At 37.0% G+C, this 19,522-nt stretch overlaps 10 protein-coding genes across 10 annotated transcripts; 6 read left to right on the forward strand and 4 right to left on the reverse strand.

Moving 5' to 3' along the window:
* The first annotated feature begins 120 nt into the window (after window positions 1-120).
* SOCG_01047 (enoyl-[acyl-carrier protein] reductase) lies at window positions 121-1,820 on the forward strand. The gene has a single exon (XM_013163467.1). It carries the CDS (start codon window positions 531-533, stop codon window positions 1,653-1,655), a length of 1,125 nt encoding a protein of 374 aa, XP_013018921.1. The 5' UTR covers window positions 121-530; the 3' UTR covers window positions 1,656-1,820.
* On the reverse strand, window positions 1,707-3,436 carry SOCG_01048 (pyruvate dehydrogenase e1 component alpha subunit Pda1). Its single transcript, XM_013163468.1, has 2 exons — window positions 3,398-3,436; window positions 1,707-3,334 (listed from the first exon to the last, which is right to left on the reverse strand). Exon 2 carries the CDS (start codon window positions 3,273-3,275, stop codon window positions 2,055-2,057), a length of 1,221 nt encoding a protein of 406 aa, XP_013018922.1. The 5' UTR covers window positions 3,276-3,334; window positions 3,398-3,436; the 3' UTR covers window positions 1,707-2,054.
* Window positions 3,437-3,585: 149 nt separating this feature from the next.
* On the reverse strand, window positions 3,586-4,771 carry SOCG_01049 (pinin ue). The gene is made up of 2 exons (XM_013163469.1): window positions 4,306-4,771; window positions 3,586-4,246 (listed from the first exon to the last, which is right to left on the reverse strand). The coding sequence occupies exons 1-2, from the start codon at window positions 4,714-4,716 to the stop codon at window positions 4,106-4,108; spliced, it is 552 nt and encodes a 183-aa protein (XP_013018923.1). The 5' UTR covers window positions 4,717-4,771; the 3' UTR covers window positions 3,586-4,105.
* Window positions 4,772-4,847: 76 nt separating this feature from the next.
* On the reverse strand, window positions 4,848-8,203 carry SOCG_01050 (guanyl-nucleotide exchange factor Sec74). The gene has a single exon (XM_013163470.1). It carries the CDS (start codon window positions 7,751-7,753, stop codon window positions 4,964-4,966), a length of 2,790 nt encoding a protein of 929 aa, XP_013018924.1. The 5' UTR covers window positions 7,754-8,203; the 3' UTR covers window positions 4,848-4,963.
* Window positions 8,204-9,142: 939 nt separating this feature from the next.
* Window positions 9,143-11,057, forward strand: SOCG_01051 (yippee-like protein). The gene has a single exon (XM_013163471.1). The coding sequence runs from the start codon at window positions 9,867-9,869 to the stop codon at window positions 10,257-10,259; it is 393 nt and encodes a 130-aa protein (XP_013018925.1). The 5' UTR covers window positions 9,143-9,866; the 3' UTR covers window positions 10,260-11,057.
* SOCG_01052 (uncharacterized protein) lies at window positions 10,992-11,849 on the forward strand. Its single transcript, XM_013163472.1, has 3 exons — window positions 10,992-11,170; window positions 11,259-11,343; window positions 11,409-11,849. The coding sequence occupies exons 1-3, from the start codon at window positions 11,129-11,131 to the stop codon at window positions 11,540-11,542; spliced, it is 261 nt and encodes an 86-aa protein (XP_013018926.1). The 5' UTR covers window positions 10,992-11,128; the 3' UTR covers window positions 11,543-11,849.
* Window positions 11,785-12,728, forward strand: SOCG_05813 (uncharacterized protein). Its single transcript, XM_013164090.1, has one exon. The coding sequence runs from the start codon at window positions 11,986-11,988 to the stop codon at window positions 12,229-12,231; it is 246 nt and encodes an 81-aa protein (XP_013019544.1). The 5' UTR covers window positions 11,785-11,985; the 3' UTR covers window positions 12,232-12,728.
* A 276-nt stretch (window positions 12,729-13,004) lies between these two features.
* Window positions 13,005-15,886, forward strand: SOCG_01053 (tyrosine phosphatase Pyp2). The gene has a single exon (XM_013163473.1). It carries the CDS (start codon window positions 13,360-13,362, stop codon window positions 15,493-15,495), a length of 2,136 nt encoding a protein of 711 aa, XP_013018927.1. The 5' UTR covers window positions 13,005-13,359; the 3' UTR covers window positions 15,496-15,886.
* On the reverse strand, window positions 15,713-16,719 carry SOCG_01054 (peroxisomal membrane protein Pex22). The gene has a single exon (XM_013163474.1). It carries the CDS (start codon window positions 16,621-16,623, stop codon window positions 15,889-15,891), a length of 735 nt encoding a protein of 244 aa, XP_013018928.1. The 5' UTR covers window positions 16,624-16,719; the 3' UTR covers window positions 15,713-15,888.
* A 470-nt stretch (window positions 16,720-17,189) lies between these two features.
* Window positions 17,190-19,285, forward strand: SOCG_01055 (poly(A) polymerase Cid1). The gene is made up of 7 exons (XM_013163475.1): window positions 17,190-17,667; window positions 17,726-17,866; window positions 17,967-18,213; window positions 18,277-18,383; window positions 18,421-18,608; window positions 18,659-18,742; window positions 18,795-19,285. Exons 1-7 carry the CDS (start codon window positions 17,427-17,429, stop codon window positions 19,017-19,019), a joined length of 1,233 nt encoding a protein of 410 aa, XP_013018929.1. The 5' UTR covers window positions 17,190-17,426; the 3' UTR covers window positions 19,020-19,285.
* Window positions 19,286-19,522: the final 237 nt, after the last annotated feature.

Raw genomic sequence — 19,522 nt, forward strand, 5'->3', positions numbered from 1 at the left:
AGGAGTAGGAAGGCTCTTGGTTTTAAGAACAATATTATACAAGAAATTGTATTATATTCCATTAACGAACAACAAAAGGATATAATGAAATAGATCACTTCCGTCGTCGTCGTCGTCATCGTCATCGTCATATAGACATTTTATCTCATAACCAAGTCATCCAGTTTTTTTTCTTTTCATTGTACCAGTGCTTGTACAATTTTTGTTTTTGTTTTTATTTTTATTTTTTATTTTTTTTCCATCCTCGAATAAATCATTCTTGTCGAATCCAAGTTTTGTTTTCCATTCTCATTTCACTTTTACACACTCTCTTACTTTACTCTCTACTCTCTGTACTCACACTCTGTCCGTTTACAACAAATTCCTCTTTCTGCAATCTTCGCTGTGTTTCTACTTTTGGATTGGTCAGCATTTTACAATTTAACAAACTCTTACATAAGCGCATTTTTCCAAAACAATCCTCGGTAGTGACGGTCTATTTTCTCATATCGTTTATAAACTAGATTCTCCCTCCCTTGCAGCTTTTTAGAATGCAAACAGTTAAAGCATTTCGCCAATTTTCCAGTATGACAAGCAACTCTTCCAAAACCTTAGCCAAGGCCATGGTTTTCTCTGAATTCGGAAACCCTCGCGATGTCCTCCGTACTGCTAGTTATCCCCTTCCCCAACACTCTGACAATGAAGTCTCTGTTCGCTACTTAGCCTCCCCAATCAATCCATCCGATATCAACCAAATTCAAGGTGTATATCCTTCTCGACCTCCTTTCACCCACGATGTCTCTCCCTCCAAACCCTCAGCTGTGGCCGGCAACGAAGGTCTACTTGAAATCACCGGCGTCGGTAAAAACTTGGAAAAGCTCTATTCCCCTGGACAATGGGCCGTTATGGCTTCGACAAACTTGGGTACCTGGAGAACCCGCAACAACTTGGCTCCCAATCAACTCATCGCTTTGGATAAATCTGCTTTCCCTAGCATCGTTGAAGCCGCTACACTTACCGTCAATCCTTGTACTGCTTATTGCCTCTTGAAGAAAATTGTTCCCATGGAAAAGGGCGATTGGTTCATCCAGGATGGTGCCAATAGTATGGTAGGCCTTGCTGCCATCCAACTTGCAAAGCACTTTGGTTTTAACAGTATTAACGTCATCCGTAATCGTCCCGACGTCGACCAGCTCAAGCAACAGCTGTATTCCATGGGCGCTAATGTCGTAATCACCGACGAAGAACTCATGAATCGTGCTTGGATGAAGGAAAACGTTCCAAAGTGGACTCAAGGTAATAAAGTCAAGCTAGGTATCGACTGCATAAGCGGTCGAGTCGCTACGGAAATGGCCAAGTACATGAGTGAAGGAGCTACTATGGCAACCTACGGAGGTATGTCACGCCAGCCTCTTGCTGTTCCCGTTTCCTTGCTCATCTTCAAGAACATTCATTTCCACGGTTTCTGGGTAACCAAATGGAAATCCGAAAATCCAAAGGAATATGAAGCCCTTGTCCTTGAAATCCAAGAACTCATCAGGGAAGGTGTTTTGCGCTCCGCAAACACAAAGCTCATCGACATTCCCGAATCCGCCGATGGAAAGTCTTTCTACGACACATTTTTGGATGCTATTGAACAGCATGGAAAATCTATCATTCAATTCCGTTATGACTAGACTTATATGAGTATGTTACGACAGCTTTACCTCTCCTCTTGCTATGAATAATACAGTAATAAAACTAATAAATTTAGCTACCGGTTCAGTTTTAGTTACTCTATGAAATTATTATATCATAAAAGCTAAAATTATCGTACTATCCTAGAAATTATACCTTCTTTTCATATAACAAGAACGAGGCTATCCATTTGAACAGTAAACCAATGTCAATTCTGCCAAACTTATCAGTAAATCGTTTGATACCATTACAAATAGGCCTTCTTTTGTTTTCGCAATGAGTAGAAAAACCGTATTAAACCGGATACTGTACGATTTCCAAATGTCGAAAGGCCAAGTTAATGTAATTCACAAAGATCAGATTTGCTTCTACAAGACTTCCATAAGCATAAGATTTTCCTAATTCTTCCACTCCAAAGTGTTACGGCCACGAGCATTCTTGTCCTCAGTTCCCTTAACAAAGATGTCAGAATACAAATTCTCATGGGTAGGTTCAGGGAAGGGGCTTTCCTCAGCAATCTTAACTTCAGCATCAATGAAAGAACGAACTTTCTTTTCAATGTTCTTCAATTCATTAGCATTGGCAACACCCCATTCCATAAGTTGACGCTTAAGGCCCTCAATAGGATCCTTGGCAGCACGCATTTGTTGAACTTCGTCACGGGTACGGTAAGTGGTACCGGGGTCAGACATGGAGTGACCACCATAACGATAAGTGACAAACTCCATCATCAAAGGTTGGCTGTTTTGAACAGTGTACTCCTTGGCGAACTTGCAAGCTTGCTTAACAGCTAAAGCATCCATTCCGTTAACACGGAGACCAGGAATGTATTGACCACGCTTGTAATATTCAGTCATGGCAGAAGAGCGTTCAGCACTAGTACCCATACCATACTTGTTGTTTTCACAAGTAAACACAACAGGAAGACCCCAAAGCTTAGCCATGTTAAAAGCTTCGAACGCTTGACCTTGGTTTGCAGCACCATCACCATAAAGGGCAAATGTAACGTTGGGCTTGTTCAAGTACTTTTGAGCAAATCCAATACCAGCTCCCAAAGGAACCTGAGCACCAACAATACCGTTACCACCATAGAAATTGGGAGCAAAGATGTGCATAGAACCACCTTTACCCTTGGAAGCACCGCATACACGTCCCATCAATTCACCAATAATGGCACGGGGTGCCAATCCACGAGTATAGGCAAATCCGTGACATCTGTAAGAAGTGATAATACTATCTTCAGGAGTAATAGCACTCTCCATACCACCGGCTACAGCCTCTTGGCCGACACTAAGATGGCAGAAACCACGAATTTTTTTTGCTTTGTAAAGACCATCGCAGGCAAGCTCAAGACGACGAATAGTAACCATAGTTTCATACAAATCCATTAATTCGTTTCTGGTAACCTCCATGTTCATAGAGGGAATGTCAATCTTGTAGCCTTCAAAGACACCATCCTTAAGCTGGACAGGGAAGGGTTTGTCCCGTTCTTCAGGGACGATCGAGGGATCAACACTAGATGCAGTTGCAGCTGTGGTAACTGTTCGTAAGCCACGAGGGAACTGACTGTTTAGAAGAACTTTAGAGATTTTTCCCGTTGCCAAAGGAACGCGAACCATATTTAAATTAAACCAACTGCAATTTAATAAAATTTTTAATTATTTATTATAAAAGATAGCTATTTGTGTTAAAATACAATTCAAAAGCTTCTTTTTGGAAAATTGAATCTCCTTTAACTTACTTGGTAGTGGTTGTACTTTTGGGGAAAGGTCAAGTTCAGTACTAGCACAGAAATCATATTTCAGACAAAGAAGTATACTCAATCCAATTTATTGAAACAATAAAAAAAACAATAATAACTACAAATTAATTTTGAATATGTAAAACATTTTTTTATTTTTTATTAGTAGCTTGAGATGACATTTCAGCAAAAAAAAGAAAAAAACATGCTAGTGAAATCCGCACGTAGTGTCCCATTTGTTAATTAATATATATTTAAAAGTAATTCATAGCCCACGTCTAGAATCGGCAAGTATAAAAGCCAGTTCGCTGTTTTGTCTTTGCATTCAACAGATACATAATCGTTTTACCACTCCATTACCAAGAAGTAGCACAATTTAACAATTATGACTAACGTTGAATCCATGAATTATTTGAAATTTTGTTTTCTTGTAGAAAAGGTGTACACCTATAGCACGATATGTGATTAACTGTATAAAAGGTATTCAGTTTGTCTTGTTAACAGACTCTTCTACATTGAAATTCCAGAACCAAAATTAAGAATCGTCAATAGACACTATTCCCGTCTTCTATCCTGTAATGTAATTATTTAGCCTCAATCACTTTGCACGTTTTGGTTCTCTTCTTGCAATTACCGATATTTCACAAGGAAAAAACGCCAAGTATTTCAATAAATATATCCACAAAATTAAGTTCTCCTTAAAATGAACTAATCCTTTTCTTCTTTGACTTGATCCAAGTATGCTTTTTGGCTAGGCAATAAATAATAAGGTCTATAATACAAGTGAGGTTCGGTATCTGTCTTCAAAAACGTAGATTCTTGCTTCCTTAATGTTTGTTTTAAATCCTTCTAAATCATGAGTTAGCATCTTGCAAATATTCAAATGTAGAATAGAACGTCTAGCATACCAAGTCCAAATCTATATCATCCATAACAATCTTCCTTTCTTCAGTCAATTCCTTTTCCCTTTGTTCTCTTTCTTTTGCTTCTTGTAATTCAAACTCCTTTTTTTCTTCTTGTTGACGCTTGGCTAGTTTTTCTTCTAATTCAGCGCGCCTTGAGCGCGTCTGCGATTGCCTTTCACGTTCTGCTTCCTTTTGAAATTTACCAAGAGTTCCGAGTAAAGCACCAAACATTCTTTTACCTCTTTTGTTCTCAACAGGCTCTTTTCCTTCTAACGAATGCTGTTTTCCATTTTGATCTCTATGAGCTGTTGATCCTTCAGTTTTCTCAATCTCCATGGAGTCGTCGTCTTGATCTGGTCTATTTTCTTTTGTCAAATGATCTTCTTTCATATAATTTTCCTCCTGTTCATTCATTGTTTTATTTCTTCGCTCAAATATGTCCAAGGTGCTAAATATCGTGGTCTTCAAGTTGATATTGGAAACATGCAATATATCCTACGATTGAGGGCTTAACATTCGAAGTTACGATTATTCAAATTAGTATGTAGAATAAATGAAAGAATTATGTTGCACCTTCATTTAAAATTTTCTATTAAATAAAATCATTATGAGCCTTCGTTTTTTTACTATGAATCCGTTGTCTACATATTGTTCACATAAATTAACTTCCAGGCTGAACGGTTTCTTGAGCAAGATTTTCAGGAACAAAATCATCAGGGACCTCCACAACGCTCAACCGTTGACCGTTGCACGTGACTATATCTTGCTTAACTTTTGGACTACCTGGATCTTCGACCCTGTCTTGAACATCAGCATTTGGCACTTCTAATTCAGACGATTTCGCTCGTAAGTTCTGCAACTCCGAATTGTTTCCAAGTCTTAACTGATTTCTTCGTTTGGAAGCATTTGATAGTGTCCGACCACCGGCATATCCTAAAGGGTACAGTACACTAGACGAACTTTCTTTGCTTGCTGGAGGAGGAAAAACCGAATGAAGATATTTTTGTAAATGATTGTCCAGCTCTAGATCCTCCTTCAAAATTTTAATGCTAGATTTTAATTTGCAAATTTCAATTATATGCATTCGCAAGACCTTCCGCAGATTATTTGCGGCGCGAACGAGTCGGACCCGCGTACGGCTTTGAATTGGCGCCATGCGTAACAAATTATCTACGTTTCCTTTCTCATTGATAAATTTGGACTCCACTTCTCGCAGGCGTTCTTCTAGTTTACAGATTCTATTCTGAACAATGAAAATCCGAAGTCTTGAGCATTCTAACATTTCAGATCCTGTCTCATGGGACACCTTCGTCATCGCCTCCTTGTCTTCTTCAATTTCCGGGAGAACGCTCACCGAAGCTTTGACGCTAGTATCCGATTGATCTGCACAACAAAGCTTTTCTCTGGGAGCTATTCCAGAAGTGGCGAAGGCGCTAACGAAATTTACTTTATATATCCAGTCGTTCATTTCATGCTCTGATCCAGTAGAAAACATGTAGGTCGAGGTGTTTTTCTGTTTGATGATAAATGAATAACTACCGTCATTGTCATTTTTCTTCTCATGAAAAGCAACCAAATTTGAAAGTGGTATTATATAATCCGGATCAAGAGATGTCAGAGAAGGAGTAAAATAATGAGGAGGAGATTTAGTAGAGCTTTGAAATTCATGAAACTGCGAAATTAAACCTTCTACCCACGAAGTATTCTTAAAAAACATCAGCTTGGAACTTGTCAAAACTACGCCAACTTCTCTTCCGGAAACTGTCTTGTCCTTTCGCATCCTTTCATTTTGAACTATTATGCCAAGCTTGACAACTTTTATGTTCACGACGGCCGGATTAGTGCTTTCGCTTTCTGTTTCGGGAGCAAAATGAAAAGAAAACGCTTGAGGTTGAGAACGATGGGAGACAATTTGAATATAAGGGGCGTTCATAAACTGTTTATAATGTTCTCTGGCATTTGGACATATCGAACTACCGGCAACTGGAATGCCATCAAGTTGATCATAACTAAGGATAGACTGTAAATTAAGACGAAATCCGGTAAGCTGTTGCTCGATTCCCACAAAGTGGCTTTCGGTTGCAAGTGGGTTTCTCTTGGAAAAGCGAAATTGAGAGTCACCAAAACGTTGAGAGAAACTGCTTCTTTCACCAGCAGGAGAGCTTAACGAATTAGGATCTTCTTCAACATGAACAAACGGAGTGTAAGTAATATTATCATAAAAGCATTCTAAAATTTCAGGCATAATATTTGGTAAATTTGTGTTCGCAATAAATTCGCTTTTTGTCATCTTTTGACGATTATTTATGTTGTAAAAATCTGTATGAAGAATCATCAACGAGAAAGTTAAAATATAACACTCATCGGAGGACTCATAAAACGACGGGTTGCAATGGTAATATTGATCTGAAAAAGAACTCAAGACTCTATCGATTTGCTGGGTTTCTTGAGGAAGAACGAAAAGAGCAAGAAACTTCCTAAGAGCCATGTCAAGTGCTATTTCTTTTAAAGGCAGGTCAGACAAATACCTTCGCAAAGCTATTTTCATAGACGAGAGGTTGGACTGTGAAAGAAGTCCAGGTATAAATCGTGCAGGAACAAAAGCTTGCAGCCGCTCTAAGAAAGCGGCAGGAGTCTCCCCATGTTCAATAGGCAGTAAAGAGTAATCAGATAGACTTGATTTACTGGGTTCCGGTAATGAAGACGGTCCATGTTCATCAAAATTTGCCGACCGATTGGACGTCTGGCTGGGGATACTCAAACTAGAAGAAAATGAATTTGAAGATTTGGTGCGAAATATGTATGAGCCATTTGACTCCGTGGAGGAACGGGAAGGTGATCCTACAAAGAAAGATGTTTTCGAAGTTTGCAATGGAAGGATAGAGAGAGTAGAAACAGCCAGTTCATCTAGAGTGCTACGTTGTGAAATGTTTGATAGATCGGTAACGGGAGCAGGTGTCTCGTTGTTAGATGATGGCTGAGTCGGAAAAGACGAAGAGTGATTTAAGGACAAACTCTTTCTTTCAGGTGAGTATGTTTTAGCTCGGTGACGCTGTTGTTGATGAAGCCCTGTAGGTAAATGGGCTGAAGCAGATTGAGGAGAATTTGGTTTTGAGGAGCGCTTCCAGCGTTTAGGAATCGACAACTTTAACGCACTAGAAACACGATTTGAGATGTTTTTAGATGTGCTGAAATCTGAACGGTGCTCCGATTCCGAGGATGAGTCTAAGGCGTAACCTGGAGAGGATAGGGAGGGTGAGTTTAGAGAACCATCAGACATTTCAGAGGTAACGGTAAGTCTTGGAGGACGCTTACCTTTTGAACGATGAAACGCAGACTGAAAAGCATTCTTCTTTTTCGATTTCCGACTCTGAGGAAAAGGAGGACAATTAGCGGATTCAGAAAGAGGGTTTATAGGTGAGGAAGGTGGCTTTCCAGATAAGTTATCCATTGTAAGCCAATTCTATAGTCATTAAACAAAACGAATACAAATCATTTATGTATGAAAGTCAATTTTTTAATACAACCAGGACTAAGCCGAACCAATCTAGTAAACAATCACTTTTAGGATACTATGCATGACAAGAAAACCAGAAAATTATTTGCCTATAAAAAGGAAACCAAGAACGATTGCAAATAGAATTTTCTGCGGAAAACGAAAGGGTTAAAAGAGAACTGAAGTATACTTGTCCAATTCTTTTAGATATATACTGTACAAGCTCCTAGAGCATAGCGACACACTCAAGAGAATTCAAGATTTCGGAAAAGAATGGAGAGGCAAAAGAAGAAGAGGATGCAGATGGCACTTACCGCTCCGATACAACTAAACGAATAAATTCGTTTTGGGGAAAGGTTGAATGAACATGAAATACCTTCGTCGAAAGGAGGCACTACGTCGTAATATTGCGTTAACTGTTTAATACAATATTCAGGTGAGGTGAATTTTATAGAAATACAGTAGGTATAAGACACAGCTAAAAAGATTATTCATAAGTTTTTGACATAAATAAAAAATTTTCGTTTGAAGATGGATTTAAATCTGTCGATGTTTATGAGGTGGACTCGTTTGGAGCTCTGTATAGACCTTTTGAGTTTCTATCCTACTCGAAAAGAACCGCAAAAGAACAAACCTATTTTAAAAAATTTCAATAAAAAAAAGCTTTTCTTTTCCTATACGTACATTTTTTTAGTCTGTGTTTCAGAAATTTAAAGCATGATGTAATGTAAATAAACAATGTGAAAAGGCGACATTTAGAATGAAGAGAGGAAATGCTTCAAAGTATCCTTGAAAAGTCCAAAACCAATTTAAAAATTTTATTCAAACTTGAATACGAAAAAAAATGTACTCAAATCCTTTCGGGCACCTTTTACATAGATAGAATACTACCATACACGAAGGAATGAGTTGGTTTTGTATACACGATTCAGCAAGCAATTTGGATGAAAGGTCAAAGAAAAGTAGAGCCTTTTTTTTCTCCTTTTTTAATAAAAGAAAGTATTACCTTGTACCTTTCGAAACCTCTTTCACTTTGATGTATACCTGTGCATACATGAGAGACAGGGAATCTGCTGCTAATAATAAGAAAGAAAAGAAAATAAACTTGGAAAAGCTAAATCAGAAACTTTTAGAAATTCAAAAAAGAACAGAGTAGTTTTCGTATTTATTCCAATTTTCAGACAGAAATAACAAATTCACACATTTACACAAGGGTATGTATTTATATTTCACAAGAGTTGTACAATATGAGAATCTCTACATCTGTATGCAAGATTTGTCATATATTCATTTTCAGATTTTCCTTTTAGTTAGAGTAGGACGTCAAATTAATCGATTTATCCAGACACATTCATTACAGTGCGATTAAATAATTTTGTGTCATGTATCGCCCGATTCCATAAGATTTTATTATTCACCGAAACAAACCCCAAAATAGCGCTACGGTAAAAGTACATGTACCGGACTAGAGTCAGCTTTCAGTCGTATAGAAAATTTCTTTTATATAATCCGACATACACTATTCATCCCACTAACAAAAGGCTTTCTTTAGCCATTGTGCAGGGATTCTTCAATTTTAGGCGTGAATTCTTCATTAAATTACATTTTCATTACTGATTTTTCTTTTTAGTTTTCATATTCTGTGATTTCTCTTACGAATTTGACCCATATATATTTACTCACAATTTGAAACTGCCATTGCGTTTTCACTTTTGTAGCTACAAACGAACCGTTTACTAGCACGTTGATCTGAGCTCTTACTGCATTGAAAATTGCTGAAACTATTTAGGGCTTTTTCCCTCTTTTCGAATACTGTTCTTGTACACATTGGTTAACAAGATTGAGGATCGTTTCTTTGGCTGAAGATTATTTTCTTCAATCATTTTATCTCATTCTATTGAAAATTAGCGTGTGCCTCGAATAGTTTTCGTGTATTTCGCAAGTAAATTTTTGGAATCAAGAAAATTTGCATCTATTACTTCGCCACCGAAGGTTTCCCTTGATTCTCTTTGCCATTTGGAGCTAGTTTCTTCAACTGTTTTGCATTTCTTTTTTATTACCATATTTCATGGGCCGTCATTACCCTCTACGACTTACGAGTCAATATTATATTTGCATTCATTGCAAAACTCACCTTGCATTCAAAGGCCATTTAATCAGTCGGGACTATACGGGTCGCTATGGTCGTGCAGCTCTCATTAAGAAAATAGAAAATGTGATTGAAATGCAGTCAGTCACTGAGGAAATGCTATCTGGGAAATATATCGTCCGCCGTGTGCATTGCTGCCGATGCCATGCAAATGTTGGTTGGAAGTACGTATTCGCTTATAAACCATCAGAAAAATACAAAGAAGGTGCCTATATACTAGAATTAAATGTTTCCTCTCTCATTCGCGATGAAATTGATGCAAGCGAATGTATCGTACAACCTCCCATTACCTTTTTGTCGTCCTCCTTATAGAAACGTTACCCGAGATGATTGTGTCGGATCTGACATACATACATCTTATTATTTATGATCCTGCGTCTGGATTGAGGAACTGTGATTCTATCCGTTGGTTATACTGTGGTAATATTATATACTGTGATTTTCTATTTAAATTTTCTCTTTTTGTTATCCGCCTTGGTTTTCATTATTTTATTATTTTATCTTTCTTTTGGAAAAAAGTTCCAAGTTCCTGACTTTTGCACGCGGTTAGTTATTCTGGATGTTAGGGATTCTACATCTCTTTTCTGGGATCGCTCTAATTCGTTTTCACTTGTGTGCGTATAATTCCCAAATCGATCAATTGTTTTTCTTTTTGTTCATTTCATATCACTTTTATGCTGTTTTGCAGATATTGCGATTTCATTTCAGTTGGTAAATGCTTCATATATATTTAATTGTTTAGACACTCATTTAAACAGAATATTGTACTAGACTTTCGTGTACACCTCTCCTTTCTTGAGCATTTCAGTAAACCATGATTCCTACTTATTTTTTAATACAAAAGCAAAATAGAAGAATCTTTGTGCCAATTTTCTTACGCTCTGCTTCTCTCTTCGCATGCCCCCAATGCAGAATAGATTGAACAAGCTGTGATGATTTTTGGTATAGCCTTTAGTTTTCTAAAGTACTATACTAAGTAACAGCTGTTTGTTACCTTCCAAACTCCCATGTAAAGAGTGGATACGTTAGATGAGATAGACTTCCACCATAAAAAACCACTTCTCCCCTTTCACTCATAGTTTAGGTGTAATTTCATTGTTTTTTCTGATTTCTTCTTGTTTCTTTAAACTTTTTTATCTTTTCCTTTTCCAGGCTTATTCTGACACCTTCTTTCTATTAAAATGTCGAAACCCGTTTCCAGTGAACAAAGTCTCAATTACAAGGTGGGTGATTGAATTTTAGTAATCGATTTGATCTATATCCGTAGAATGGATTCTTTATTTTGATGGATGTTGTACTAACTTTTTGTAGTGGGATGTATGCCTTTCCAACATGTTTGTTCAATCTACAGTAGGTCTTGGCATCGGAATTATCAGTTCTGCCATAATGTTTCGTCGTAAGTTTGGAAAATTCTTTTTTTCTTCTTTTTCTGTTTCCCATAGTAACCATTTCCATGTTTAGGTGCTGCATGGCCTGTTTGGGGAGGCTTGGGCTTTGGTCTTGGTAAAGCGTATGCTGATTGCAATGCAAAGCTCAGAACGTTTCCTTCTATTCATCAAGAATTACAATCTAATAAGACTGAAGAGAAAAAGTAAATGAATGTTCCAAAAGGTTGATTCATCTTTTGTTTTTTTTTTTATAACCATCTTTGGTAAACAATTTCTACTACCCCCAACTTGATTTACTGGTCTACTTTGTATTATAATCTTTTACTATTGACAATGTCTATGGCTAAAGTCAATTTCCTAGGTGCATATGACCAATATAAACGAATTCAGAGTTAGGTATAGTAAACGAAATGAACTTTTCTTCATTAAGAAAATGTGTTAATCTAAGAAAACTCAAATCTCAAACTAAGTACGACTCTTTTTTCGAAACTAAACCACACCTATACTTAATCTTAAACCTTTACTCTTTGACATTTTACTTGGGTCAATCAAAATCATACAGAGACACATATGCACATGCGCATACATATACATATACGAAGACGTATATACACTTTCTACCTGCCATCCTAAATACACCAGCTCTTGAAATGTTTATTTCTTTATTCTCTCTCGAATGCTTTCTTCTGAAAGGATCCTACCCGCTGCTCATTTCCGTTTCCCAAGCTATGAACTCACAAGTGAGCCATGATATAAAAAGCAAAACAAGCAAAAAAAATGCACAAACCGCTTATGAAAGGCTTGTTTTTGTTTGTTTCTTTCTTTTTTCTAGTGACAAATCCGTACGTTTTCGTTTCATCTATGCAATACAAGCTCCTCCTTCCCATCCTTGTTGACCGCTGATGTACCTACAAACTATGGTATGGTGTAAGAGACTAACATACGTCTATTCCCAGCACCAGCTCTATGTAATCCATTGTTTAAACATTCATTGATTAAGCATACTGGATGCAGACATATATCTCATTTCATTTATATGCTGTCCCTATAGTGGACAACATTGCTATTGTTTACGTTTATTTATCCCCACATACTAAATCCGTTCGCTATTCAAAGACCTGTAAACTATGAAACATTTCATTCCAAAGTTTTCTTTTCATTTCTATTAAAAAGGACGACAAAAAGAAAATTCCTTTTTGTTTTATTCTTTGTTCTTTTTCCGATCTTCAGTTTTTTTGTCCCGGTTTCTATTTTTACACATGGTAACCTTACCCCAGCCCGTCGTGTCGGTAATAGGCTTAACAACGTTAATACGTTCCCACAACTATATTCTTCTAGAAAAAAAATGACATCATGGCTTTTCATAACAAGTTCAAAAAGAAAAAATTGATTTGTTTGGCTTTTTGTTTCATTTTAAAAATAAAAAATATAATGTAAATGCTTTATTATAAGTTAATAATTATGAACTTTTAAAGTGTTTTCTTTTCAAAGACGCCCTTTGTTTACATCGCAATGTCGTCCGTACATTACATAATTTTTTATTTATGGTTGGCGCTTAAACTTTGCCGAGAGATTATCCTTGACGTCACCCGGTATATATTATATACACTTCCTCATGTAAATCACAAATCTCTACTAATATCAAGCGTTTTCCTCCATACGAGAATTGCAGTACGCGTTGAACTTTGGATGATATATAAATGCTAGTTAAACCTTGAATATATCTATTTCTTTATAAAGTTTCTGTTTACAAGTGCTTACTGATTTCTGAAAGCGTACATTGCGGTTTGCCAGGTTTCTCGCGATTTGTTCAAACATCCGTCTAAAACGCGTCTCACCATCTTTGGTTGCTAGCCAATTTTAAGCTGGTAGAAGCTTGAAAGCTTCTGTTTGTTCTTGGGAAGCACTAAATTACCATAAAAATTACGCCTCGTCTCTTTGGAGTTGGCTTGCTTTGAAAAAGCACAAAATAACTTTGGAGGGGGTTTGACCTTTTTGACATGTGAGAAGAAGTGTTTTTAAGCATGCTTCGTATACTTTCAAGTCAAGAATTTTTTCAAGCGCTGGACTTTGCCAATAATAGTGACCCTACAAAATCTGTACATATTTTCGATCTTCGACTTCGGTCTAATTATACTCGTGGCCACGTAAAAAATGCAATAAATGTTTCCTTACCAAGTGCTTTGCTTCGCCGCCCTTCCTTTGACATTGGTAAAGCGTTCGCATGTCTAAATGGGATTATCAAGATCACAGACTTGGATGACTTGTCTAGCCTGTTTATATACGATGCAGCAATTGCTGGTTTGAATCGTATTCATGATTTTATTAGAAAATTCCGTCGTGGTGGATATTCCAATAGTATTTATGTTTTGTCTACAGGTTTCGAGGAGTTTGCTAAATCTCATCCAGACATGGTAGACTATGACAATCCTTCTCAGTCTATCGATTTTTGTATGTTTGACGCCGTTCTTCCAAAGCAAAATAACTTTCTAGAACTCCTTGATCCGACTCCTGCATCTACGACACTCTCGCCGGACTATAGCTTTCCCCTACGTGTCCCTATAAAAATTCCTACCCCTGTATTTTCTCCTTCCGTTACTTCGAGTGCATTTAGCGAATGTTCAAACCAACTAGAGTACTTTGCTAGTCCTACATCTCTCTCTCCTAAACCTCCTCACACCGAAAAACCTCAGACACCCCAGCTGACTTCTACCATGAACTCGATGGCCCCTACTGTGAACGATGTTCCCTTTGTACCGATATCTCCTTCTCTATCCCATAACTGTCCTGATCCAATGACTCCGGTTGAAAAAAAACCTAACCCTTTATCTTCTTCCATACCTCTAAAGTCTCCTTCCTCTAGACCGGCATTGCGTTCGTTGTTTTCATTTCCATCTAGTCCCAGAAGGAGGCCTTCCTTGTTACGTTCCCGGAGTTCTTCTTCTTCTTCTTACAGCGGTCTCGCTTCACCCCAACATACACCTGGTCATCCACAGATATCTAGAAAGAACTCTACAAATGCTAACCTTGAAAAAATTGCAAATTCGGTAAAGATCCAATCTAAAGATTTCTCCGAAAATAATCCAAGATCCAGCAAGAAACTGTTGCCAAAAAAATCTGGTAGTTTACGAAGGAAAAATAAACCATCCTTTGGAAGGGATTTTGAGGGGGCCTTCTCTACGGTGGGAAATAAAAATACTTTTCCTAATCCTTGGGGATCTTTTAAACAAGCAACGCCTCCTCCAGCGGAGATGATGGCTGACTTGAATACAGCTTCAATCTTCTACAAGTTCAGTCGTCTAGAAGAACTTGAGCAAAAGAGACGTATACTATCCAATGATGCAGGATCAGATTGGTCTTGTCTAGCATCTAGCAAGAGTTTCCGCTTGAACTCTAAAAACCGCTACACAGATATCGTACCTTATGATAGGACCCGCGTCCTTTTACCTCACAAGGATGAAAACCATAATTACATTAATGCTTCACATATAGTTTTTGATGCCGCCCATTACATAGCTAGTCAGGCACCACAGCTCGATACCCTAGTAGACTTTTGGGAAATGATTTGGCATAACACAGGTTCTGATGGGGTCATTGTGATGCTAACAGACTTGTTTGAGGCAGGAAATGAAAAATGCGTGCTGTATTTTCCTGATGATATGCATTCGCTGATGCAGCTTACGCCAACAATGAGTGTGGAGTTATTGGAAAAAGTAACACTAGATGACTATCGTCTAGAATGTCGTACTTTTTGTCTTCGAAATTCCTCTGAAGTCAAAGTTGTCCGGCATTATTGGTTCCGTACCTGGACCGACGGGGAATGCCCCGGTACTTTACCCAAGGTAATTGATGCTGTAAAATACATTAACAAAGTTCGAAATACTGGCCCTGTTTTTGTACATTGTTCAGCCGGTGTTGGACGTACCGGTACGTACATTGCGCTTGCTCAGCTGGTTGACATACCTCCGAGTATGTTGCCAAAGGTTGCCAATTTGGAGGATTCACAAGATCTCGTATTTCAAGTAGTTAATACTTTACGATGTCATCGCATGAAAATGGTTCAGACATTTAATCAGTTTCGGTTTTTATATTCAGTTGCTAGTTATATATCGGACCCTTCGCTGAATAGTGGAATGTGCCATAATGAAGGGACAGCCTAATAACTCTTTGCATTATGGTATTTATTTTTTTATTTATTTTTTTTTAAGAGGAAAAAAAAAAAACAAAAAAGAAGTATGTCAGCTCGACTTTATATGCCCCTTTTAAAAGAAAATTTCTTTGCATTCAGTGGAATTGTTCTCTTAAAAGTTCGAGCTTCATCATGTCCTTGTTATGATTCATTTTATTTATATTTTCATTCCTGTCATTGTCATTGTTATAATCATCATTATTTATTGTGTACGACGAAGAACGAGAATATTATTATTATTTATATATAGAGATTGCTGTTCATAAAAGCAAAAGATTATGCATAAAAATAGACTGTTTTTAATTTTTACGAATAAAAGAATTCATAAATTCTGTTTTGGTTCAAACATCAAGCAAGGAGAGTTTTATCTGTTGCTAGTAGTAGAAGATTGCGATCCTCCGGATCTTCCAACTAAAAGTAAGAAGAAAATAGGAATAAGATATAGACCAAAACGTTGCAAAAACGTCTTTTCTTCTGGTATTTCTTCGGTGTCTTGAGTGTCATCATTCACCTCAGATGACTTACGTTTTGTCCGTGCATTTTTGGGCAAAGGGCGCTTGCTATTTTTAGCACTTGCAGAGCCAGGTGCCTGGGATTTTTGTTTAGGAGAAATTAGAACAGGTTCAGGTGATTCGGGATACTTTAATAGGATGTCAGGTTCGGAGCCTTCTACTGAATTCTTGGCTATTGGTTTGAAGCTATGGACCACCTGAACAACATCGTTCAACGAATCAGGAGTTACGTTCTTCGAGGTGTGTAATATGAAACAATCCTTATAAGCATGATGGGATCCTAACAACTGCCCCAATTTGTAGAAACTGGTTCCTGCAGACCAATTGCCAGGATCTTCATTTCGATAGCCACATCGTAAAATGGAAGAAGCTTCAAAATCCTGCAGATCAAATTCTTTTTTCACAATATCAAATGTTAATTCAGGAAGATTGATTGAACCATGGTCAAAATATTGAGTGCCTTTGTCGTTCGTAATGGAACAGACAATTGGAATTTTTTGAGTAGCTAAAGCAATTTGCATAAACGCTAGGCAGATAATAAATTTGTAAAACATGTTTTTAAAAAACCCATCCTGCCAAGGAACCATGTTTTGTAGAGAAATTCACAAATAGTTGTTATAAACGAAAACTTTCAACTTGATATGAGAAGACGTATATTGTATCCTAGGTGAATTTTTTATGTCGTCCTAAACTTTGGATTAAAGAGATACGATTTATATTCAAAAAAGAATAGAAACATTTTTAAAAATAAAGAAGTAAGAAAGAAATCGAGGTTCACGAAGTAAAATATAGGAATGAATTTGAATTTGGATTTCACCAAACGAATGAAGACTGATTTTAACTTATTTCTCAAATTAAAGAAATCCTCAACTTTCTTTAATAAATAAATCAACCGGTAATGGTGTCATATTCAATTTAGGACTTCTTTATTTGCATAGAATCCAGGTTTTCAACGCGACGCTAAGTACCTTTATTTTAGTATGCAAGGTACATTTTTGATAGTTTCATTTATGTTAGATAAAATCAAATAGTCATATTACTCAGTTACTCTTCTTTCTTTGTCCTTGAAGAATCATGGTCTTTGTTTACATCGTATTATATATTTCGCATATATGATAATACTAAACAGGTGAACCTGTATGCCAAACAAAATAAAGAAGGAAAAAAGAAACGAAAATAATATTCTCTAGAATCTTATTTATTTTTCATATAAAACTAAGGTAGCTAGCCCAATTTCCTTCAAGCGGTTACTTCTTGCCTTACAAGTGACAAGAAGTTTCTGAAGCGAATGAAGAGGCCAATTTTCACCAGTACAACACCTTTTTGAGGCACCGTTGGGAAGAAGTTGGAAGCATTGTAATTAAGAGGCAAACTAGTATATAGAACTAGGATGAGCATTCCTCCTGTACGATTTGTTCCAGGTGTCCATACTGTTGAGGAAATTGAGTCCCAGCTTGCGAATCTTCATGTAGCCAAAAAATCATATGTATCAAAATCGTATTCTTCATACAAGGAATTAACAAAGTTCTTTTGGGAAGTTTACCATGAGATTAAGATTACTGATGAGGAAATTGCGCATAAGCGTGAGGCTATGAGAGTACTAAGCGAATATTTACATCGAATATGCTCGGGTATGGTAGTAGAAATGAAACAAAAGACATTAAAATTAGTCAAAACTAACATAAGAAGATGCGGTACTAGCGTCTTTTGGAAGTTTAGAATCTGGATTTGCTTTGAAGCATTCAGATATGGATTTGTGCGTACTTACGGAATCTTTGGAAGCAAGCGAACCGCTTGCTCCTCTTTTTTATGAGGAACTTGTAAAAGAAGGTAATTGAATTTGCTTCGGAAATCCCAGTGAAAGGATGGTATAATGTTTCTGAAGGATGAAGTTTGAAGTGGAAGCAACGTACTAATTATGTTTTTAAAGGCTTTGAGGGAAAATTTCTACAAAAAGCTAGAATTCCCATCATTAAATTAATTGGTGACGAAAAGGAAAGATTTGGTTCAGGTTTTCAATGCGATATAGGTTTCAATAACCGGTTGGCAATTCACAATACAAAACTTCTATCTTCATATTCTCGACTGGATAGTAGGTTTCGACCCCTAATGTTGCTAGTAAAATACTGGGCCAAACAGAAGCGGATCAACTCTCCTTATTTTGGAACCCTTTCTAGGTACGTTGAGGGAATTGCTTTACACCTGTTTGATTTTTCTGTTTCAATATACTTACACAGCAGTTACGGTTATGCTTTGATGCTACTTTACTATTTACTGCATGTTGTTAAACCACCAGTTTTTCCTAATCTACAACAAGCACGCACGAAACGGGAGAAAATTGTGGAGGGTATGGAAATGACAGTATCATTGACACTAACCGTCAGGATTTGATGTTGGTTTTGAAGAAAATATTGAGCGCTTTCCTCCTTCTAGTAATGTTAGCACTTTAGGAAGCTTGTTGCATGGATTTTTTCGCTATTATGCCTACAAGTTTGAGCCACGGGATCGCGTAATTACATTTAATCGGCAGGACGGGGTTCTAACAAAACAAGAGAAGGGCTGGACATCGGCGGTAAGAAAACTGTTATATAGGTTTCATATTTCATTCTCTAACTTATCTAGACTGAACATACTGGGTCAGCAGATCAAATAATCAAGGATCGTTATATATTAGCTATCGAGGATCCTTTTGAAACTACTCATAATGTAAGCTTCCATGAAGTCCTCTAACCGTCATTATATACTAACTCTTGCCTAGGTAGGAAGAACCGTCAGTAGCTCCGGATTATACCGTATACGAGGCGAATTCATGTCTGCTGCACGGCTAATAAATTCACGCGTCTCTGGGTCTTATAAAGAATTATTTGAACAAGCACCGTTACCTCCACGGCGATCTAAAAAAGTAGCTGACGAGACCGATGTACCTGAAAAAGAAGATGAAAATAACGAGAATCCTAGAAAAGGGGAAATTCGTCAAGCTTAATGAAAGTGGTTTATGGAATTTGGGTATAAAAGCAATTAATATGTCAAATATGTTGTTCTTTTGGGTCTTAATGATCATTGGAACTATTCGATAATTAAGCAACGGTATTTCGATCATTGTTTCTCATGTAGAAAGAACACAAATTTGACTGGAAAAAAATATGAAAAGGATATAAGGTTATAATGGTTTTTAAAGATACGAATTATACAAGCACTACTGTACATTACATAAAAATACAATGGTTTCAAACATTGCGTTTATTTAAACGGAAAACTGTAGATTAAGACGAGTTTCTTTTGTACTTTGGAAGAATTATTATTTACTGCGTTTACATCTATAACGGTTTTGTTCATGAATAACATCAAAATAAGAGACTTTTGTATCAAAACCAGAAACTTCATTTAAACGGATAGACTTGATCGGTCCATTGCATTATTTTATTTAACGATACGAGAAAAAGCCTAAAGCAGATTACTAAAACTTCAGAAGTCTCGTTCAACGTC

This window comes from Schizosaccharomyces octosporus (genome assembly GCF_000150505.1).
Source record: "Schizosaccharomyces octosporus yFS286 unplaced genomic scaffold supercont6.2, whole genome shotgun sequence".
Taxonomy (NCBI): Eukaryota; Fungi; Ascomycota; class Schizosaccharomycetes; order Schizosaccharomycetales; family Schizosaccharomycetaceae; genus Schizosaccharomyces; species Schizosaccharomyces octosporus.